This window comes from Daphnia pulicaria, chromosome 6 (assembly GCF_021234035.1).
Source record: "Daphnia pulicaria isolate SC F1-1A chromosome 6, SC_F0-13Bv2, whole genome shotgun sequence".
In the NCBI taxonomy this organism is placed as follows: Eukaryota; Metazoa; Arthropoda; class Branchiopoda; order Diplostraca; family Daphniidae; genus Daphnia; species Daphnia pulicaria.
This window is the reverse complement of record NC_060918.1, coordinates 10,498,252-10,520,886: the sequence shown is the minus strand read 5'-3', so window position 1 is coordinate 10,520,886 and position 22,635 is coordinate 10,498,252. Positions and strand designations below refer to the sequence as shown.

The 22,635-nt window shown below is 42.6% G+C and overlaps 3 protein-coding genes across 8 annotated transcripts; 2 read left to right on the top strand and 1 right to left on the bottom strand.

The window, feature by feature from the left end:
• Nucleotides 1-24: 24 nt before the first annotated feature.
• On the top strand, nt 25-14,195 carry LOC124343356 (14 kDa phosphohistidine phosphatase-like). 4 transcript variants are annotated; one of them, XM_046796689.1, is made up of 4 exons: nt 25-147; nt 4,518-4,712; nt 12,535-12,659; nt 13,909-14,195. In XM_046796689.1, the coding sequence occupies exons 2-4, from the start codon at nt 4,550-4,552 to the stop codon at nt 14,002-14,004; spliced, it is 384 nt and encodes a 127-aa protein (XP_046652645.1). In that variant the 5' UTR covers nt 25-147; nt 4,518-4,549; the 3' UTR covers nt 14,005-14,195. The 4 variants fall into 4 exon arrangements, with proteins under 4 accessions (XP_046652645.1, XP_046652646.1, XP_046652643.1 ...); XM_046796690.1 differs by having other exon boundaries at nt 35-147; nt 4,521-4,712; XM_046796687.1 differs by lacking the exon at nt 25-147 and adding an exon at nt 3,722-3,876.
• LOC124343194 (phosrestin-2-like) lies at nt 4,259-11,763 on the bottom strand. The gene is made up of 8 exons (XM_046796425.1): nt 10,471-11,763; nt 9,779-10,065; nt 8,993-9,128; nt 7,785-7,937; nt 7,546-7,693; nt 6,318-6,568; nt 5,903-6,093; nt 4,259-5,409 (listed from the first exon to the last, which is right to left on the bottom strand). Exons 1-8 carry the CDS (start codon nt 10,729-10,731, stop codon nt 4,926-4,928), a joined length of 1,911 nt encoding a protein of 636 aa, XP_046652381.1. The 5' UTR covers nt 10,732-11,763; the 3' UTR covers nt 4,259-4,925.
• A 116-nt stretch (nt 14,196-14,311) lies between the features above and the next one.
• On the top strand, nt 14,312-20,560 carry LOC124343265 (deoxyribonuclease-2-alpha-like). Of its 3 annotated transcripts, none has more exons than XM_046796535.1 (8): nt 14,312-14,445; nt 14,992-15,172; nt 15,235-15,523; nt 16,984-17,190; nt 17,612-17,723; nt 17,896-18,025; nt 18,186-18,283; nt 19,272-19,420. In XM_046796535.1, exons 1-7 carry the CDS (start codon nt 14,312-14,314, stop codon nt 18,240-18,242), a joined length of 1,110 nt encoding a protein of 369 aa, XP_046652491.1. In that variant the 3' UTR covers nt 18,243-18,283; nt 19,272-19,420. The 3 variants fall into 3 exon arrangements, with proteins under 3 accessions (XP_046652491.1, XP_046652489.1, XP_046652490.1); XM_046796534.1 differs by lacking the exons at nt 14,312-14,445; nt 18,186-18,283 and adding exons at nt 14,458-14,715; nt 14,780-14,894 and having other exon boundaries at nt 19,272-20,560; XM_046796533.1 differs by lacking the exon at nt 18,186-18,283 and having other exon boundaries at nt 19,272-20,560.
• The last annotated feature ends 2,075 nt before the right edge of the window (nt 20,561-22,635 follow it).

Genomic DNA, 22,635 nt, shown 5'->3' with positions numbered 1-22,635 from the left:
TACCGGCACAAAAGGTGGGAATGATACGGCCAAAAGGCAACGGCGCAGTGGACTGAGCAGACGAAAATAATACCGGTGAATCGATTGTGGCTGACTGCTGACTGGCAGTGCATACATCTCTCTGATATCGTTCCCGTCAAAATTGTGGTAAGTTGGATTTCAATTCTCTCTCGCAGACACGTGACGTTCTCTCTCGTGGACAAGTTATAGGTTATCTATCGTAGATCCACCACGTGATTAGTTTCGTAGTATCCCCACATCTCTCTCTCTAGCTCACATGCCACATGAAAAGAAAATGCGTCTGTTCGTTCGACACTTTAGTTTTTCTTAATTGTGCTGACTGTGCTAGGGTGTGTGTATTATATTCTGTTGCATTCTCCTTTCTTGTGGTATAATTCTTCTTCTAACACCACTAGTGGTCCCGATAAGTCTCTGGCCGCAGGGCGGGTGACTCGACTTGAACAACGAAAAAATGTGTCTAGTTCATCTGATTCGTCGTGAAACTCGTTCAATTTATTATCGAAATATCCTTGTCGCTTATTTCTTTTTAGAAATCCATTCAAAGATGGAAAAAAGAAAGAACCGAATGGGAGAGAATGATATCGTGTAAACCGCAAGACAAGCCAACGACCAGCACACGAAACAAAGGGCGTCCTCTGATTCTTTTGGTTACGTGATGGTAATTCAATTTGAAAGCAAAAAAATAACCAAAACGAAAAAGAATTTTTATTTTTTCCTTGTTTTTCAAATACCATTACCTGATCCGAGTGCCATCTCTGTACGGGATTCAAAGATTCTTTCCATGCAAAGATCTCGTTTTTATTTTTACCGCTAGATGTCAGTTTAAGCACCGCGTTATGTAAGAATAATCGAATTTGTATCATTCTCTTTCTTCATAATCAATCATTACTAACTTCTATTCGAAGAGCAGAGACGAGCGGAGAAGCGATGATGAATTATTGCGCAGTTCATTCATCATTTTCTTTAAATTTCGTATCCGGTTCCTGAGATTCAACGTTGATATCTACTCCTCGAGTGTCTAGTTGGGTCTACATTCTCCAACTGATTAATTAGATAGTGGGTTTTGTCGTCCTCTAATATCCAACAATTCTTAAATTATGGCTTTCAATGAAGTAGAACGTGCGTGTATCAATGAACTACTCTGACATTAACTGTCTCTACCGTGAAAAACAAAGAATAGTTGAGTGCCTGCACGGGTACAGTTCGAAGCAGTCCCCGAGCGTTTCCGCGGAAAGAGTTCAAAGCGGGAGCATTATCATATTCAATAAATCACAAATAACCAAAACAAAGTCTAGGCATTTAAACGATCGCTACTCTGGCAATATAGGTCTGTAATATAGGTGCGTAGCGCAGCCAGGGAGAGAGGCAAAGTATTTAATCAATACATTACACTAAATAAAAGAAAAGATAGAAACCAGCAGAGTATGTATCGTAAATTCGACGGGAGAGAGAGACGGGAAAATGGATTCTCCCTCTCCTACTCAGCCAGAAAAAATCGATTTTTCTTTCTAACTGGTACAAATGTAATCGTGCTGCGTGTATGACGTAGTCTTGTGGCTTTAGAGATGGCTGTGGTCTTTCTTCATCTCGTTTCATTCAATAACCTCTGCATGACGACGAAAGCTACTAGTGAATAGATACAGAATGGAGGCCGCCATGTCCTAGAATCAGCCTCGCTCTGGGTTTTGCCATGAATTATTTTTGTTTCCCCCCTGTTTTTGTTTAGTCAATTCTTTATTTTTTTTCTGTTCGCCCTCATCAATTACGCCGTCTGGAGGTGTGTCGATTTCGCCATAGCAAACAAGAGCAAATCGACGGGAAGCGGAGAGTGAGAGCGAATTTAGGCAGAGCTCATTTGATCAGAGTGGTATTTGAAAGAATCTTTTTTCTTTCTTTCTTTGAGTCACTCTACTTCGATCCGCTCCAAATAAAGATGAAGGCAAACTCCCAATGAAGAACGAACTCCACTCTCGACAAGTCGAGTCGAGGAGTCCTTTATTCTTTAACCAATAGACGAACCATCATCTGTCCTATTTTCTTCCTTCTCCGCCTATCTAGCAAAAAGCTATTGAAAAAAAGGAAAAAAAAAGTTGGGACATCGTCCCTCTTCAAAATTGAGGGTTATTCACGAAAGATATGCACCTACAACGAATGATATATACATATAAAGTTCCGTCCGTCGGAAGATAGGATCATGCACTATGTAAGGCTGAATAACGCTTCTTCAAAAGACTAAACCATTTTTTTCCTTTTCTTTTGCCAAACTCTACTGATTAATAACTTCGTTTTCAAGCCAGGGCCAGAGAGAATAATAAAGAGATTTTTCTTTGGTTTCGATGGAATTTCTGATCACTGTTTGGGGTTTCGACGCTGGGGGACTGTTACGCAGTAGCATTTTCGGGCTGAATAAAGTAACAATCGTCTGGAAAGCAAGGGTCATTGTGTACCGTGTCGTCGTGGAGAGATCTCGATCTTCGTTGTAGATTCCTAATCTTTGTCTCAGTTACTCGCATTGAACGAAAATATAAAAAGAAAAACAGGGCCATTGAATGCTACGCCTCCGCATCTTTATTTGATCACCATAAAATACCCCAAATCTATACAGTGCAGCTACATATAGTGTTGAATACGTAATCCCGGCGGAAACAAGTAAATAACTAAATAGTATAGTCGAAGACCTCTTTGTGGACACAACGGATAACTCTCGCACTTTCTCTTGCATGCATATATATAGTACTCAACTCGCTATCGATCCCTCAGTATCCTTTTTAAAGAGGACGCCCGTTTCTTCGCGTCTGTCTAACCCATGGAACTCTAGGTCTCTCCTTTCCCATTTTATCTCCTTTCCAACCGTCTTCGCTTTTTGAATAAGTAACATTTACTATTGGAAATGGTCTTGTCAATAACATATTGAGAGGCAGGAAATAACGCTTGAATAGACCCGTACGTACCGTCGTCGTACCCGGTCGTACCGATATGTTGGCGTTCGGTCTGACGTATTCATCGTCGAATCTTGTATTTTCTTCCTGTCTTTTCTGCGAGTTTGTTCCGTGTTTAGATAACGTTTTACCCCTCCCAATGCTATGCATATAGACTCATCCTTGCTATCTTATTTTTCTGAGATCTTTCGCAATGTAATAAATCTTCTGTCTATAAAGGCTACACGGTATTGGCAGTATAAACTGACATTTGAATAGAAGCTGTTTTTCTCGACGCAAAGACGCCGAGTTTCATGCCAAATTTAACGGTTCAAATTCGCATTGGTAAAGCTCGCCGACGTGAATTTCAAGTTAGTCAGTCAGCTCATTAGTTGCGGCTGCTGTTGTCGTTCTTATGCTGATTAAAACTTGAAAGATATCAAGACAATTTGTGCTTCGTTATTGCTGTCGTCATCTCTTCTTAACTGTCAGGACATTTCAACAGTGAGATTAGAGTGGCCTATCCAGTCCAAGAAATGAGTCGAATGTTTTATCGGTCTCTGGTCAAGTCGCAATTACATTAGTCGAGATTAGTGATTCGTAATCATTCCCGAAAATATTTGCTAATTCCACTTAAATGCAACTTCAAGACAAGCGAGAAATGTTGATTGAAATAGAGCAAATAAGGCCGTTACATGAAATGCGGTCGGAAGGTACTAATTGTTCGTTGTTGACATGTTTGGAATACCAGCGTCCGTTACTATTGGTTACCGATTACGTCGACTGCTATTCGAGTAATTCGACAGCACTTGAGCCGGCTGAAAGCCTGAGTTTTGGAAGTTTAGTTATATCAAACTATCTTTTAAATTAAATTGTGTCCGCTCTCTCATGCATACAGCCCTTCTTGGCATAACTAGAATATTTTCATCAACAGGAAGTACACAAATGTTTACAACTATTTAGAACTTTTTATGATATCTGAATCCAGGTGTACCCACATTGTAGCTTATACTTACTTACTATGAAATATAAAGTTTTAAATTTTTACAGACAATGTTTATGTGTCTGCCATGTCTATTTGTGCATTTATGGCTTATTTAATGTGATGACTGATGAATGTCGATGGATAAAAACATTCCTGGGAAGTGATACTTCAACATGTGCTTGGACCAGTTGAACGTTTTTTTTAAATAGGTTTGACTCTTGAATATTTTGTTAAATCTTTGTGAGACCTCTTAATTCTGGTGGTCTTAAGAATAATATTTACATATTTATGAATGAAAGTATTCTCAAAATCAAAGAAAAAAAGAAATCTGTTGCTTTCTGGATCATCATATTACATTATTCAACAGCCATGCATACAATAGCGATACAGAGTTTTGGGAGGACATGTAGTATCTAGTTCAAAGTTAACTCTTGGCTTCAGTGGCTTTACAAGTGATTAAAATCTGGTTTTAGTACAAGATGTTTTTAATTTTTGAAGATTTATATATACTTTGGTAATATCTGGCATCTTAAAACATAACCCAAAAGTGTATTTAGAACAAATTAAGTAATTTTTTTTTCTTTTTTTATCAGCAGGAATTCCAAAGCTTCAACTCGCTAAAAGTATGGCGACATTACCGGCGAAATTAGACGCAATCCCTGCTGTTGATATCGACTCTGGCCGGTTTAAATACGTCCTGATTCGAGTGGATTTGCAGGATGATGCCGAGACGAAACAAGAGTTCAACAAAGTCATCGTGCGTGGTTACAACTGGGCCTCTTTCCATGGTAAGGTTACCATTAATCTTATGACGTAAGTCTCAATTAAGATCACACGAAAAAAAGTATCATTCACTAAAATAAGAAGGGAAAACAAAATCTCGGGTTTCCATAAGGACGGCGATCGAATTTTCTTGCGTCCATGTGACCGTCTCTGTGCGCTGCGCGTTATGTACTGCCTTGAAGACTTTTGTGTGTCTTGTTTGATAACGTAACTAGCCTTTACAATTTACCGTCTGTCTCTGCTGACTCCACTTCTTCGTTCTCAGAATTGGAATGAGCATGTAACGGTATTTCTTCAATCTCGTTCAATAGATTTTCTGGGTCAGAAGTGAGTAATTTCGGCTTTGTGTGAAGTTCGGCGCTGATGGGTCCAGTTTCGTCGGATTCGGGTACATTTCCCACTAAACCCTTGGTGTTACTGACATCATTTACAGATGAGGCGTTGTTGCAAAAGGGCACAGGACTGATTTGTCGTTCGGGGCTTTGACTTGAGTGAATCGCGTCTTCGCTCGCGTTTTCGCCATCGACAGATAAGATTTCCGGGCCGTCTCGCATCAAAACGAAGGGAAGTTTAGTGGAAACATCGCCACCAACTCCACTGACGACCAATCGGACTTTGACGTAATAAGAAATGTAGATAGCGAAGAAGTGGCGCTCGTTTGGCGCACTTTTCAATGTCGTCGAGGCCAGCGTCGACGTTAGCCTGTAAAGTTGGCATCAGTAAACAAAACAGAATACCGAATAATGGTGTGCACAGCATAAACAACAAGACGCCGGGTGTTTCACAGTTCATTTGTCTAATTTTAGCGCGAACCCAACCAACTTTATATAACTTTTTTTATTGTTTTTTTATTTTTTATTTTTTTTATTCTTGTATCCCCGGAAGAAAAACCAATTATAGTAACACTACGGTGAATCCTCTATAACCTTCCCCTAGGACTGCCGCGACTACTGCTCGTAATTTTTCGACGAAAGAATTACAGTCGACTGATACACAAAGTAAGAGATAATGTAATTGTACCTAGGAGAAAGCCGATTTGATTTGACAACACTACACAGTCGAGTGGGTTCCGTTGGGAACTCGTCTTCGAAACATAATACGAACGTGCCTGGACGTTACCAGCGACAAGTAAAGGGCCACAACTTGGCCTTGTTTGTAGTTGGAATATATGTCTAAAAAAAAAGTGGTCACGTACCTTCCGTAGCGGTCTTCGAGTGCTACCCAGTGTCGGCCTCCTCCATTTTCCATTAAAGTTAAGCAATACTTGCGATCGAGTGTGTTTCCCCCCGTCAATGGGAGCCCGTCCATTTCCTCCGAAACGGCGATGGTATTTTTGAATTTCCCGTTTGAAAACATAGTAACGTCGACATGTTGAATCGCTCGAATCTTTCCATTTTTGATTGGGAAAATATCAAGGAAATTTCAAAAATGCAATTAGATTTTCAATCCCATTCCCATTGGTTTTCCAACCATTGAATCTCAATTCAATGAACAATCTTGAAGCTTAATTCATTTCAATGAGAAATTTGTAGCGCATAAGAGCAGGGGAAAAGAGTTAAATGAACGGAAAAATAGGGGGAGAGGAGAATGAAATATTGTACAGTCAGTACCTGGATTTTCTTGACAATGCGGGACGATCGATTATGGATGCGAAGGCAGACGTTGATGGGAGATCCTTGAGTGTACCATTGGCGATCAAGTCCAACTTCAACCTTGAGAGCACCTTCGCGCAGTAGAAAGTGCTTGTCGAGCCGCAATAGAGGTGCCTCCGTTTGCTGGATGTCCGTCGAAGCGTATTGCACCAGTCGGATGGCCATGCGAATTTGGCTCCGTCGCTGTGGTTTTTCCTCGATGCTCTCGGCTAGTGTTCCCATTGGTGGGGCGGCATCCCATTCAACAAACGGGTCAATAAAAGCAGGGCGTCAACGTTAGTGGCAACCGTAAGGGGAGAGACGGAAAGAAAGAAGGAAAGAAAAAAAAGAAGAGTTCAGTTTGGAATTAAGAAGACAACAGGAAAAAAAGAGCGGGAATTTCAAATCAAGCTTATCGATCGATTGGTCTAAAAAGAAGTTGCTACTCCGCCTCCGTTGATCGAATGCGGCAACAAAAGATCTTTTGGTACGGTACAGTGAATGTATGAGAAACTGGATTGACTTGCTGAGAGAAGGATAGAGAAACCTTGACAAGGATTTGGGTGGGGTCGACACGGACGCAATCAAACCGGAACTGGGAATCAGAATCCTATTTTCTGTTTCTTTTCTTTTTCTCTAACGCGTTCTGTACGTCGATAAAAAAAAAAGGAAAGATGCCAAATTAAGGTTAAGCTGCTGTGGGTGGGCTAATATTTGGCCGGCGAAGCGAAATGAATGGTCATCACCTCTCTCAAGTCGAATTGTCCGTTCATCAAGTCTGGCAGCAAGCCGAAACTTTCGTGTGATTACCGACACACACATGACTAACATTAGCGATTTTCCTCAACAACGGAAGATAATCTCCTCTTGTGTGAGAATCGTTTGCTTTGCTTTTTGGATGGGAGGTAGTTTGGTTTCTGCATCACGGCTTCTTTGTTAAGTGATTGAAGAACAACGACCGCCTAATTCTCTTGAGAAAACAGGTCCTTGATGGAAGACGGATTCGATTAGGACTAGCTTCCCCTCCCCCCACCCCAACGGGCTAGGTTTTCTTCGACTTGATTACGCTTTTAACCGACCGTGTAGCACGTGACCCGTCCCTTCCGGAATCCTACTTTTCAAGACTAGACTCGCTCCATTTCGTTTACAATGGTCACGTCATACAGAATTCGTTCAAGGAGAAACGTTGCTACGAATAATACTTTACCCGTATAAATTCTGAGATCGTAGTTGATGCCAATCGCGGCACCTCGGTACTCTTTTGCCGGCAGAAGACGGACCGAGGCCGGAACGGAGTGATTCAGTTTCAAGTTGATGAGGTGAGCATTTGGTCCGAGTCGCTTCATCAGCACTTCCTGAAAAAATAAAAATAAAAACTGGATTCAGTCGATACGTTACTTTCCCTAACGTCCGTCGTTATTGAATTTCTTTTTTCTTTTTAAGTACCTGACATTTGGTGAGCGGTTGAGGAAGTGGAGCTCCTGGTAGGAGCGGATAAATTTGCTCGACGCACAGCACAGACTCGTTACTGAGTTTGAGTCCCATAACTTCCTCGTCGTCGCGACCGTAACGAAATGTCAACAGGATTTGAGCAAATATCTTTTTTTTTTTCGTTAGGCCAAAGTGAAGCGGACGGAAAATTTTCGAACGGTCCGAAACAGTTGTAGAAAAGAGATCGGCAAACAGAAAAAGAAAATAGAAACGAGAGAATAGTCATTGATGGGATTGAATATCGTCGAAATGTGACAGTTTGGCCATTAGTGATTATTCCACAGTAAAGATTGAAAGGGAAACCCAGAGTCCATTAGTGCTTAAAGATGAATCAAGTGAACTCGGTGGATGTATAGTAAAAGCAATCGTTACTTTATCCGTCTAGAACTTGGGTCTAATAATAAAGTATCTGACGCGTATGGGTCCGCTCCCTAATGCAAGGTGGAGAGTATATAGAGACTAGGAATCCGTTTCTCAATTATCCAGTCCCCCCGCTACTTGTTACGATACGCTACATGGCACGTAGCGTAATGGAGTGGATGATACTTTTCTGCACCCTACTTAATACTGTGTATCAGTGGCTTTGATTATTTTCCCCTTGCGTAATACCTAGAGAATCGACAAGGCCGTCATCTAGTCTCGCTGTAATCAACAGAGGAGCTCGACTCGGTATTGAAAATCGAAAGGGAGATAATATCGGAAAAAGGGCGTTCCATGACTTACAAGCATTCGCGGGATTGGAGGGAGATTTTCCAACCGGAATAGGTATTCCCAGACTCCCGTCATATTTCTTGTCCTCTTAGCGTCGAATGGGAAATGCAACAAAAGGACTAGGGGATTTAAAAAGGCTTCATCTCCGCTTCATTCTTCTACATTTCTATTGACATTTGACGATGTTGAAGCTAACAATAGAGAAGAACCACCTCTGAAAAATGGAGAGTGGAGAGCGAAAAGCAAACAATTGTGGGTTGTGCTGCTGTCTGCCCGGGAGAAGATTTGAAATTTTAATCGAAATGAATATTCATTCATGTTTCATAGGAATCTGTACCGCAGATAGAGTTTGCGCCCTCTACTAGCTGCTGGCATTTGATGTTACCTAACCATGCATAGACCACCATCGATCTTTTTAAATTTGAATAGACTTAGACGTGACGCATATTTACCTTTTTGTTGCGCACTTCCTCTGCGTCGGCGGTGATGACGGCGTGGAGTGGCGTTATGGTGTCCTTGGTGATGATCAGATCACGGTTGAGAAGGTAGAGTACCAGCTTCCCATTGGTTGAAACCTTCTTGTACACCCTTAACTCGGAGGGAAAACAAGTGGAAATAAATGCCTGTCTCATTGTTAGCTGGGCAATCACGGGACTCGTCATGTAATCATTATAATGGGGAACTTCTGAAGTCACGATGAGATTAAATTTGCTCAGATTCTCGCCATGAAAGGAAATCGATCTCTATTCGTATTTGAAACGTTCAACGAGTGAACGCATCCGCAGAGAGCAGCAAATGCGGTGGGCGGAAGGAATATATAAAGGCCGTTCTTTTTTTTTTTTAATTTTGTTGTTTTAATAAGAATGAGATCTTACAAAAAGTTCTGTGGACTGAACGATATCTTGTTGGCATTTTACAAAAAAAAAAATCGTAGAAATAATTGGTTTCAAATTGTTCACCTAACCCGACGTCAAAGACGTGACAAAAAAGTAGTTTTCTGGCTGATTTTTGTTGCGTCTCCTCCCTCTTGATTCTTGAAAGCAGCTTCGTTAAGTTTTGCTTGTCATCCACTTTTCGCTTTTCTCTACCGTATTCTCTCGCTCTTTCCTTCCCTAATTAGGATCATTTCATTTTCCATTGTAGCCTATAGGCTTCATATTTCACCAGTGAGGAAAAGTCAAAAAGGAAGGAAAAAGACATGCACGTCATAATGTTTAATTTATCTTGTTGTACTATACCTGACTCCGTCCGTATCTGAATCGTCAGTACAAGTAGGCAGAGTTGAAGGGCGTTTCGGCGATGCACAAGGAGCCGATGCTTGTAGCTGCTGACTGAGTCTGTCCAGATTGGCGTCTGTTGCAATGTCTTCGGCGCCAGTGATTGAAATTGGTGCTTTTTGCAGACTTTTCTGTCGTCCATCACAGTCGAGGGTGTTTGTTGGCAGGTGTCTGGGCTCGCTTTTCGTTTCAGTTCCATTAATCAGCTTTTCCGTCTTGTCGTTTGTCGGCACGTCGTTGCAGTTACTCTATCAAACAACCAAGCGAATTTTTTTTTTTTTCGGGATCAGATTAGGTGATAAATAGCTCATTGCCTCATTGGCAGCCAAAACTAGGATTTATAGCCCTCTTCACGGTCGCCTGTGTATACTACAAGTCTAAAGAGAAAAGTTTTAAGGCTACTGGTGGCCATCGCTAGCAGTTTTTATAGCGTTTCGCGATTGTGGGGTACATAGGATAAAAGAAACAAAACAGATGATAGTATCCAAATAACATTTTGTGGCAGTCGACAAAGGGGCTGGGAGTCACGCTTTTTTAGTTTTTCTTGGGACGCAATTTGACCACTGGGTCACAAAATGGTTTACGGCTCCTAGTCACACGACTTTGACCACCGTCTGGAAAGGAGTTAGTGCAAAGAGGAGGGTTTTTTTTACCTGTTCGTCACCAGCTGTGGGCCCAGTGTGGCCAGCGACGACATCACTGGTTGGAACGGTACACGCCGACACCAGATCCGACGCGTTACAGGGCTCTGAAGTCTCTTGAACGCCTCCGACGACGTTAGTCGCTGCTGTACGGGCCGCTGAATTCTCTTCCTCTTCGCTGGCCGTCTTTGAACCAGACCGAAAACGGCTGAGTAGAGTCGCTCCGGCGAACTTGCGCAACCGTCCCATTTGATGTTGCTGATGACCGGACATGGATAGCTCGGCCGGTTCGCCCGACTTATTGGTTGGTTGAACCGGCTGGTCGAAATTCTTTTGCGCCACGTTAGCGGCGGAAGCTAGGTATCGATTGAAACTGGGCAAATTCGCACGATTGGGTCTGTTATGTGATTGTCGAGAATGAACTAGCGAAAATTTCACGACTGCATTCCACGAGACGCACTTTCACCACGTTCGACGACGGCCGCTTACTGACGGCACCCAGCGAGTAGTTTTCCTTACATCTCTTCGATGTAAGACCTTCGACGTCGTGGTAGCTGCTCCCCCGTTCCCGCCCAGTTTGTGTCTCGGCGCCTGCGCACCTCCAATCCGCGCTCAGCGCAAAAAAACTTTCCTTTTCAACTGAGCTAACATTTGTTCCTCGGGTTTTTTTTTTATGGATCTCCATGACTTTGTCGGGTCGTGAATCGTGTCACGAATCTGATCGCTAGGTAAAACTTACATAACATTCATGACAGGAATGTGGCGAAAATACATTCGAAAAAAAAAAGTTATCACATCAAAATGCAGTATTGATCCTTCATTGATTGAATTGTCCGCCTCAACGGTGTCAACGGAATTCTTCTCCTTTTCCCCCAGGCAGGACATGTGATTGAATTGTATCGAGTCGTCAATTCAGTTTACTTCATCTCAATTTGCCTGAACTGAACAAAGAGATTTTCATAAGTCGAAGATATGACAAAATTGGAGCCAAATAATTTAATTTTAATTGTAAGAAAGTGATCCTTCTTATTCCATCTCAAACTTAATTGAAGTTTTCATTAGCGTCTTTCTTTTCCTTCTAAAAAGTTAATAGTTGTGAATATGCTTAGCGTAATTTATTTCCTGCTTCATTTGATTAATTCGGTGCCAAGTGCCAAGAGTGAATTAGTCTTTTAGACATGCCCTGACATTACTGTGTTATTGTTATCCTGCACATTCGCGGAGCTGCCACGCGCGGATATAATCCTCCGCCTTAGCACGACAAAGTCATTTTGTTCCCGGCGGTTTATCTTCTACACCTCGTGTGTAAATTTTTATTAGATGAGACGACGTCAAGGAAATGGGGTCTTGTCTAATTGGAGCGTGTTTTTGTTTTTGTTTCATTTCGAGTAGTTTTTCCCGTCTTAACAGACACGCAAGGCGGCGGTCGAGCAAGTACTACCCCGCAACTTCCTTCGCTTGATTGGAGACGGGTACGGTACAATGGGGAGGGGGTGAACAAGTGTTGTGTGCTGGTACTAAGGAGAACAACTTGTTGGTTAGTCAAGGAGAATGTTCTGCTGGTCGATATAATATAAATATGTTTTCATTTTCTTTTTTGCGCCTGGGCGTAAAAGAAGGAACACAAAAATAGGAGCGGTGTGGATCAGCGGATCCTTAATGCGGTCGTTGTCTAGGTGATGCCTTTGATGACGACGTTGATTGGACGATGGCGTCTCTATTTTCGATGCTGAAAACTTCTTTTTGCCCTTCTCTCCTATCATCTCCTTTTATGTCGCGGTTCGCTCATTATCCAACTTGTTGTGGTGGAGCGGCTATCCGGTCATCATTCTGATCATTTCTCCGTCTCGACATTTGAAACGAAGAATCTCCAAAAAGAAATTGCGTGCCCTCAAAAGGGATCGCAATAATTATCCGAACGCGGATCAAATGTATTCGAATGCATGCGCGCATAAAACGCACGAGAATAGCAGGAATGTTTCACCATGGGCTGTGCTCTCTCTCGTCCATCTTGCACTTTAATGTTAAGTCTACGACACAGACTCACTCACTCACTCCTTTTTTCTACCTTTGCAGCTGACATTTACGACAAGGTGCAAGAGGAATTGGAAGCGGTTGGTTTCGACACCGAGTGCCTGGGTGGTGGCCGCATCCTCCACGACCCGTCTAAGCGCTCCATTCAAGTCTACGGCTATTCTCAGGTTTGTTATCAACTCGCTTTCATCATTTTCAATGACCCAAATGTCCCCCGTTTGGAATTGGAATCCTTGGCGAGCTGGCTGTTATATAATCCTCCAATTGTAGTTAAGCAAATTACTTCACTTCTTGGAAGAAAAAAAAACGAAGAATACGAAGCGGGTCTCAGCAGAACTGGATGGTTTATTTTCTATTCTGCTTCTGTCTCATTCGCACTCTAACTCTACTACTCTTTTCATCCGCCTCTCACCAGTTCGACTATAAGCCTCATTACTGATATAAAAAGACTGGTAACTTGGTTCCTGTCATTTCAAGCTCCGCTTTTATCATCTTTGCACTCAACAGAGGGCCAGAATCGACAATGATGAGAGCGCCGGCCGACCCATTCACAAATCTCGTTAGAACGTCGGATGATTCTCCAATAATTGGTGTTGGCATTAGTATGGTTCGGGGAAAAGGAGAAGAAATGGGAAAAGAAATCGAAATGAGAGAGAGAGAGATGAAAGAGTTGAGGTAATTTTGAGCAAAGCGGAAACTGAAAGGCATTTTCTATTTCTGAGGGAACGAGACACCACAAAACCAACAGCTATTGATTTCAATTACAAGTTTCAGTGATGGGGAGACTCTCGATGGGAGTAGTTGAATGTCAAAAAGAAGGAGTCTGATACTGACTTATTTGTCTTCTCATTTCGAAGAGCTCGTCACCGTTTTCGAACTATCGATCCTTGGTCTATTTCCATGCACACTTGCAATCGAGACGAAAGAAACGGGGTAGACAAAGGCGTTTTTACAATTCGAAAACGTGTCGTATCTTGTGGGCGATAAAGTGAATAGGAAAAGCAGCGACATGTTCCGTTATAGCAATGGAAATATTTTGGGAACGAGCGTGTTTCCACCTGAATAAACACTGCAACGCAAGGGAAAAGGAAAGACACGCCTCTAATAAACAAGGATTGGAACTTTTTGTAAGGCACGGGATTGCGGTTGATAAATATTTACCTCCAGGAATCGAGCGTCTGCGACCGCTAAACAGAGGCACACAAACAAACTGCAGAGATGAGATATTTCCTAGAGTCGTTGTCGTCGTCGTCACGAGTGTTGCTGTAGGTTTCTGTTGATTTGTCTTCTTGTTCTCCATCCCCCACATCCTTTTCTTCCTCCGCATTGGTCCGCCCTGGGAAAGAAATTGTATGTTGTATCTTGTTTCCTTGACTCGTTGACTAACTCCGCCATTCTGTACGTATGTGCGTCTAGGGTTTCGGATTGGCGGATCATGCAGTGACGACTGAACTTCTCAAAGCCCGCTACCCAGACTACGAGTCCATCACTTGGACTAACGAAGGTTACTAAGCCTCCCTCCTCTTTTTTCTCCCCTCCATCTTTTCTTTTTCTTTTCGTTTATCTCCCTCCTTCTCAATTTCAATGCCCCTATCCCAGTGTTGAAGAAGCTGTGAAACTATGTGCAGCATCTTTTTGGAGACGGTCGTTAGAGGAGAATAAAAAAACAAAAACGAGTGAAAAATAAAGTTAACAAAATTGTACGTGAGAAAGAAAAGACAAATTTGTTTCCGCCAACATCTTTGGTTTCATTAACTGTTGGTTGCACTTGAGCGTCATCTATTTGACGTCATTCAACGCTTGTTTAATCTGTGAAGAAATGCATCGCGTGTGGTTGATCTCCGGAACAATGGACGCCGTTCTCATGGCCGTCGTCTTGTTGTTGGTCGCTACTCAGCCGGCGACCGCATCCTCGCTGTCCTGCCGCAACGAGGATGGACAACCTGTCGACTGGTAAAAACATCCATTTTCCTAACTTGTTTTAGATGTGTCGGATACGCTGGCGAATTCTCCACTTTGAGAATGAGCGGGTGATTGACGAGGGCTACGGTTTTGCGACGTACGGATGGATCTCTCCTGCCGGTGCTGCAGCAGCTAGTGGCTGGATTTATTGGCAGTCTGGCCCGCCTCTTTCACGCTTCGATGATGACAAATCCCTCAGTATTTCGTTTCGTCAATTTTTTATAAGCACACCATCGATTTCTCGTCCTCCCTTCAATAGTGGTATGTAATGATCAAGGGATAAGGGGCTTCTGAAGTTGCTTCAAAACACTTTTTTCACATAAAGTAAACAATTTCCCAAGTTTGGTGAATGGCTGACGGATGGACAGTTCCCTAACTGTCGACTCATTAAGAATCTATTGGACGACTTCCTTATATAATAGTGTGGCGCCCTCCATTTGGTGAGTGGAGAAAAAGTTGCAACGGACGTGAGACAATGGGAGTAGACACTTCTGGCTATCCGCAATTTATTTAAGTTAGACCTCAATTTACTTACAGGTTCGTCTTGTACAAGTTGCCATCCAGCAACAGCGGCGGGACAAAGGACGGGCGAGCCTACGTGTATCGGACATCTTCCAGCTCAACCCAGGCCGGCAGCACTTGGATCTCCTCTGGGCAGGCGATCGATTCGCCGAGTTCTCTACCCGGGCGAACACTCGAACCCATCTACAATAGTCCGGTGAGTTTCACTTGAAAAAAAGCAAACGATCCTTTTGTCTTATTCTTCTCTCCTTAATGAAGAAGGAACACCTAGTCGGGGCTGAAGAAGATAATAAACGATTACTGCTCATGTACAACGACGAATTCCCAAATGGAACGAGCAGCGAAACATCCGCCCACGCTAAAGGTGTCGTGGCGTTCGACGGGCAGTCCGGCTTTTGGTTAGTCCACAGCGTACCGCGCTTTCCTCCAGCTCCCGATGGTGGACCACCAGGGACTAAAGGCAATTACTCGTATCCAACCACTGGACTTCGCTACGGTCAAACGATGTTGTGCGTCAGTTTGCCACTCCACCAAGCTGATCTTATTGGTAAGTGGCGTGATCAGAGAGTGCACATTTCACTCTGGCATTGGTTTCTATCGTGTTTCACGCACTGTACATTAAGTTTGGGGCCCAAAACATCAGACTCACGGGCGTGAGTGTGTGTGTGTTGAAGACGTTAGAACCCGTGAAGCAGGTTTCGCTCTCACCTCGAGGCTATGAGAATTCCTGGCAACTTGCGTGATTTCCGCCAGTAATCGATATCGATGCTCAAACTTGGAAATGGCAAGCTAGTATTTTTTTTATTTTATGTCCCACTCTAGACAGCGAGTAGTTAATGGGAAGGGGAAAAGTTCCGTTCCCTTGAATTAATGAGTGCATGCCATACCGTCATAAAAAAAATATCTCTTGATGAGGAATAATAATGACATTAAAAATTAAAAGGGAAAAATCGCCTGAATGTAAACATCACGGATGATTGGAGTTTAATTATTTCTACCCGTTCGCCCAAGATTTCAGATTGCGCGATTCTAAAGTAAAAAGTTTAAATACTCTGCTCCTGCGAAAAGGAACTCTGTGAATTTCACGATCGAAACTCCACCGCAACTGCTCCAGTTTCTGTACGCGAGGGGAGGAGCGGATGCGATAAAACAATGTCGTTCATAGCAACTGAAAATCTTAAAATGATGATGAAAAATAATGGAAAATAAGTTTCAAATGTGCTGTGAGCAACCTTAGTTGAAGAGAAGAAAGCAAGAAACCCTAGTTACTCGGGTGTATCATTAACCATCTCGCAGGCTGCGCGACGTCCTTACTTTGTTGGCGTCTGGTATCGATTAATAATGGGAGGCAGCCCTGCTGCCCCTTGCAGCTTATTAGATTTCTTCTTCATTAAAATAATGAGAATAAGAGGGAAATCCCCTAGATGGAAACAAGGTGAACCTCCACCAAATGTTTGTTGGAGATAACGCTAGATGATTATATTGCTAGACCTTCTTTCATCCGGATCTCATTTCCAATTTGAGTGATTTTGAAAGCCGTCATTTTGTAAATTGGAAAAATCGAGGGAAGAAGATATGCAGCGGTTAGAATTGAAAATGGGGGGAGAATAGGGAAATCTTTTTGGTACGGTCGGATTGGTCCATCTGCAATCGACAAACGATCGATCAGATCAAACACGCAGAGCGCTTTATCGGGACGCTCCGTCTCCGCCGTCAATCAATTCACTCTGTCAAGCTCTTTTCCTCGGAAGGTAAAGTTCAAAAGCAGAAAGAAAAAAAGAGGAAAGAAGGCGGAATTTGCTATTCACAATGTCTCTCCTCCGACCGTTCTTTGAAGGCGAGCTCAGAGTGGAAAGCTTTGCCAATTCATTTTTCTCCGTTGTATGCATGAAATGCGCTTCTTTTTCTTCTTCATTGGATCTGTGTGGTGGCATCTGATATTGTCTGCGTGTGTCGCCGTCCTGATTCTTGTTTCTTTCTTTTCTTTTTCTTTTTGGATTGCTCCAGGGAAACAGCTGCTGTATTACCATCCGTTCGTCTATCATTGGAACGTTTCGTCGGCCAACAAAGAATGGATCCAGATGCTGCCTAATCTGGCGGCTGTGGCTGGAGGAGCTCACATCACTCAACCACCCTGGTCCCGCGCCACTCAGCTGTTGACGTCAGATCAACTGACCATCATCAGTTTTGCTAAATCTCGCCAATTCGGTCTAGGTAAGTCTAATAAGACAACGTAGTCCTCACTAATAAATTAATAATGGGATAGGTTTTAAGAAAACCACTAAGCAGATAACTGATGCTCAGATGCTCATCACGCAAAGAAAAATGAAATCAAAGAACGTTTTGTAGAAGGTCAACAACAAAAAATAGATAAAGCCTCCTTCCTGCTGATCAGTATAGCGCTGCGTGCTTAGTAATATTAGGATTTTGACATGCTATTCCAATCACGCGGGAGCTGCGCAGTCGAGTATAGGAAAATGGGAGTGGTCAGGAAAAAGCACAGCTTTCTCCCACCCGTTGCCGTCCGACCATACATCAATGTTTTTTAGGAGCATTAGGAGTATTTTTTGCTAATGTGTTTCATTCATAAATAAATGACTCGGTGTTATGATTGAATTTATCGATCTCCAACTAGATCTGTACGGGGATTGGATGGCGACTGCGCTGCAAAGTTCCCTGTACGTGGAAACGTGGACTAATGGACAAGGTCATCCCATGCCTTCTTTCTGCTTGAATCGCACTTTCACGTACGTGTTTAGTATTTTGAAATTACCGGTGCATATGTTTCATAAGTCATAACATCACCATTATTTAATAATGACGGGAGCAACCGTATTTCGGTATTTGTTGTGAAAGAAGACGCTCCTACAGAATCACGTTTACTTTTTTACCTTTGAACCTGTTCACGGATGTTGACAGAGTGCAGAACATTAAGCAGGTGCACCTGAGTGACGTCCAAGCCTTCCCGTCGCACAGTGATCACAGCAAATGGGCCATATCCAGTCGCCAGGAGGAACCGTGGGTCTGCATCGCCGACATCAATCGCATGGTGCGTATACTCGTATTGTATAGTGCCCTTTCTTTCTCGAGTTCTTATTGATTCAATTTTCCCGCCTTTTACCTTTGCTCGCCTGCCTTACAACGTGCACTCCAATCTTTTTACTCCCGCTTCTGTCGCATGCCTGAAATTGAGTTGACAACTCAAACAGAAAAAGAAATTCCATCCGCTGGAGTACAACAACAACAACGACATGCGAGAAATTTAAACGTTTGATGAAAAACAGAGCTAGACGATGGCCCCGTAAAGGTTGTTTCTTTTGGCTTGTTTATTTTAATTATTTATTTTTCATAAATTTTTTTTTTTTTTTTTTTTCGTGCGAAAGCGAGCGACTCTATCGCGTATGTGTAAGCTTGTAACCTTGTTTATAATTCAGTTCTACTTGGTTTATTATTTGTTTTTGATTTCCGTCTGTATGTCTTGGTCTCACCGCTCCATGCCTCACCGGTGTTTATATACCACGGATGAGTATTAAAAAAAAGAGCTCCTGCCGTTGCTCGGTAACCGGCGACGAATTCGAAGGAGTAAGTTGAGCTCGAGAGAAAGTGGATACAGACAGTAAAGGCTCGTAAAAGAGCAAAGAGCTATTTGATAAGATTCCGACTGCTACATGTTCCGTGAGTTATCTGATTTTCTCGGCATCTCATCTTATTTCTATCCACGTCAACTAAAAGTGCCGTAGCACTCAACTGAGGATGAAGGAATTCCAAGAAGACAAAACAAAATAAAGGGGAAAAAGAGCAGCAGAAGCAGCTTTCCATGTTTGGCTGGTTGTCATACCAACTATCATGTCAACGCGGTTCTCATCGACATTATTGAGAAAATCAACCAGATCGATGAGAAATACCTCGCCAATGCCCTGTGACGGCTTCGGCTTCTCCTCTCTTTGGCTTTTTCTATTCCGTTCGGGAGACATTTTGAATGAATAAATGAGAGGAAGGTAGAAACTTGGAATTCGATTAAGCGTTATCTTTGATTATTTGATCAGTTCAATGTTTTACAACGATATCACCATGGAAACGAGTGGAAATTCTAGTTTGTGCATATTCCACCTGTAAAAAGCGACCCCACAGTAACACAGGCAGTAATTTACTATGTTTCCTTATTCGTTTCTTTTCGATTCTTTATTATTTTGTTGTTGTCTTTTTTTATTATTATTATTGGAAAGGCTTTTCAACCATATTGGTAATGAAATTTTTTAGCTGGATTGCTGATCGTGCGGTTTTATATTTTATAGGATTCCCAGCGGCATCGAGGTGGCGGATCGCTTTGTTTCCGTCAGCTGGAGCTGTGGCGTGGGTTCGACCAGGCTGTCAATCAACTGGAACCTTGCCCACTTTCATCGACTTTCTTCTCCTCCTTGAATAGGAAGCTCACCAATACTATGAAGAAGAAAAAGAAGAAGCAGAAGAAGCCGATGACGCAACAAGACCTGTTAGTATAATACGCGTAGAGTATAGGTTGATTCACGAAAGAAACTTTCAAACAAAAGTTTGCGACTATTTTTTAAGCTTCCGTATCCTACAAGCTTGTTCCTTTTGGCCCTTCCTACTTGTACTAGTTTCTTAATATCTCGTCTCTCCCTGTCTCCGTCTGACGTCATTGAGGGGGGCCTACAATAACTTTTCTACTCGACTCCCGAATGTTTCAATCTATGGTACACTTTTCCTTGCAGACTACTATCGTATCATATTGCAATTCCTCTCTTTACGATGGAACTCGTCCTTATTATCTCGAGCCACTTTGTCTTTCCCCATGACAGATTTCTAAACCAATAAAGTCAGCCTGCGTTCTGCGTAGTCTTTTTTCCCGCTGCCTTGATGTGCACAGAAGGGAAAATTGGTATTGTGACACTGGTTAGCGAGCAGCAGTAGTCCTCCTCCTTGCGATTTCTCTTTCTCCTGCCTCCGCTTTTTCCTAAGGTATATTGTAGATGTTCTCTTATTGATCGCTTGTAGGCTTCTACTTATTTGATCCTTTAAGACCCGGGCCGTATATGAAAAGTAGTAGGCTATGTTCTGTTATTGTGCTTTTAGCTCCGCTGATATTCAGGTAAGTATATATGAGGTGCATCTGGGTGGATAAATATCCCATTTTTGGCGGATTGGCAGTGCGGGTCGCAAGTTGAATCCCAAGTGATGAACCAACCCGGGTGCATCCTTGCAGGCGTGGTCTCCACCCATTCGTTTTCGTTCCGTAGTCGCCCCGTTTTGACGACTGGGTCCTCAGTATTTTTCTTTTCTTTCCTCCGCTCTCCCTTCTAAATGGAGCAGCGTCTCTCGGACGACCGTAAAACAAAAGCATTAGCTAATGCTCGTCGACTCTAAAAATAGGCATTACTCTCTACTATAAATATAAGATGGAAAAGAGAACTTTAGAGTTATCTGGTAGGCTACATTTTGTACCACTTTGCTCAACCCAGTTTATTGAAACTTTAGCAGGAAATCGTCTACGTTTTGTTTTCGACTTTACTGGAAGAAAAGGAATAAACTGTATCGTTTTAATAAAAGAAATTGTAGAGATCCTATAGGAAGAAGTTTTTGGGACCCCAACTGTTACTGGCTACGATGTGATGTAACACTGAAGGGGAAATTTTTTCACGATGCCAACAGGCACCCCTTCCCACGCTCTCCGCCCTCAACTTTTCCTTTATTGTCACACAGGCAACGAGTACATCCTCTTCTGCTTTTTGTATCCTCGACATTTTTCTTTTGCTTCTTTATTCCCGATTCTCGATTTATTCGTTTCTTTTATTTCTTTCACAGTGCGCGCTCTTTCAAATCCTTCCGGTTTTATGGCTTAGCCTTTATTTACAACTACATCCGACACGTATGGCATAATGGAGAATCAGCTATTACCGATGGAAATCTTCTTTTGTGTTTACTCTATACTAGAGACTAAATGCCCCTCCTTTTTATAGTTCATCAGATTGTATGGCGTTTAGTTTTTACAATTTTCTGCCTATAGGCTATTAATCCCATTGTTGCTCCGTTGCAAACACGAAAAGAAGCTCTGTCGCGTGACTCAGCGTTTTTTTTCCCCCGTAGTTGATGACAAAGAGCGACCGTCGTCATGTAAGGACATGAGACGCAAAATGCCCAGCCAGTCATAACTCGTGCCATCTCGTGCTGTCGGTCGCGATTTTCGGCACGAGCTATGAGGTGATCGATCGTCGGGTGGGTGTGTAGGTCTTTCCTGCCTCCGCCTTCCTGTTACTTCCTTGAGCACGCACACATATTCCAGCGTATAGCGACATTGGGATAAGCCTTATACCATAGCGGCGGACTATTTCTCTCTTATTTCCCCATTCTTGCTTTTATCTTTTCTATCTTGGGTTGCCCGGCTTGCTCCACCGTCATCCCTCCAGCTCTTTGCTGAAACTGCGGCTGACGCCCTGCTCTTTGGCTCTCTTCTCGCTTTCTCATCTTTTTACGAAAAACAGGTCCCGATCGATGAAACGTAACACACAGTGGTGGCCTTCGTTCTCTTTCCTCCCTTCGCAACTCATACGCCACTTTATAATGCTTTGGAGCTTTTGCATTCGAGTTTTCTTCAGCGAGAATGGTCCCGTAGGTAGTAGGTCATTTGGTCTTCCGCTGAATTTTTCAGTTTTCTTTCCTCCGCGAGCATCGCTGATGTATACTGGCGCATTCAATCTTCTTTCTGGATTTTCATTAAAGTGCAAAGTATCGACTCCCACGGACGACCTTGTGGTTCAAGTCCTACCGCCTTGAATTATTTAAAGTCCCTCTGCAATTCATACCTTGACTGTAATCGTAAATAAGAATGTATTATGCAATGCTCCCTGAAACGTGAATACCCTATCCGCCTTGGCACCACCCCACATTCGATCGATCGTTCGTATTTTCCCTCATCTCTCTCAGAGTCCATTCGTCCGATCGAGTACCAATAACTTCATCGGATTGCATTACAAGGGTTATTAATTCATGCATAGTTGGCCGTCTGTGTGGGAAAGGGGGACGAGTACATGAATTCTAGAATCACGATTGTATTTCATTGCCGACTGTTATGATGATGTAGAGAATATCAGTAACTCTGGTTCTCATCTCCGGTAAAATTGTGGAAGCTGAAACTTCCGGTAGAAAAAGACTTAACTTAGACAAAGCTCGTCAGAAATGAAATACCAATCGTGCTGAAATAATAAACTAGCCCGAGTACTGCTACTGGTCCGCCAACGCATCACAAACTTTGAAACGAAGTAACATTCTATAACATTTATCGTGTGCACCATTGACGCACGAGTCTTTCCCGAGTTTACCCTGAATATTTTTCTCTGAATGGTCGCGTTATATAACCTCCACCTGGTTGGTTGTATAACTAGCGAAAATGGTGATTTTTTTTTACCAATTCTCATTTTTCATTATCTGTAGATTAGCAACAAAAAAAAAGACTAAAACTCTGTTATCCTTCCTTGATAAATCATTTTAGGTTTAGCCAATTCGCCTATTCAAAGCCTTGCGTAATTTACATAGTCGAAACCAAATTTGAGTAGCGCTTCCGGCATCGATTGCACAGTTCAGTGATTATATACGTAATGTTGAAGAGTGAAAATGAATTTAAGATGAAAGACTTGCTGAAAT

Coding starts and splice junctions, on each gene's coding strand:
- LOC124343356 (XM_046796687.1), top strand. CDS start 3,828: ATGCATACAGCCCTTCTTGGCATAACTAGAATATTTTCATCAACAGGA. Junction 3,877..4,517: donor AATATTTTCATCAACAGGAA/GTACACAAATGT, acceptor TTTTTTTATCAG/CAGGAATTCCAAAGCTTCAA. Junction 12,660..13,908: donor AAGTCTACGGCTATTCTCAG/GTTTGTTATCAA, acceptor ATGTGCGTCTAG/GGTTTCGGATTGGCGGATCA.
- LOC124343194 (XM_046796425.1), bottom strand. CDS start 10,731: ATGTCCGGTCATCAGCAACATCAAATGGGACGGTTGCGCAAGTTCGCC. Junction 7,694..7,784: donor AACCGCTCACCAAATGTCAG/GTACTTAAAAAG, acceptor TTATTTTTTCAG/GAAGTGCTGATGAAGCGACT. Junction 5,410..5,902: donor CTCGAAGACCGCTACGGAAG/GTACGTGACCAC, acceptor CCAACTTTACAG/GCTAACGTCGACGCTGGCCT.
- LOC124343265 (XM_046796533.1), top strand. CDS start 14,312: ATGCATCGCGTGTGGTTGATCTCCGGAACAATGGACGCCGTTCTCATG. Junction 14,446..14,991: donor GATGGACAACCTGTCGACTG/GTAAAAACATCC, acceptor ATTTACTTACAG/GTTCGTCTTGTACAAGTTGC. Junction 17,191..17,611: donor ATCTCGCCAATTCGGTCTAG/GTAAGTCTAATA, acceptor ATCTCCAACTAG/ATCTGTACGGGGATTGGATG.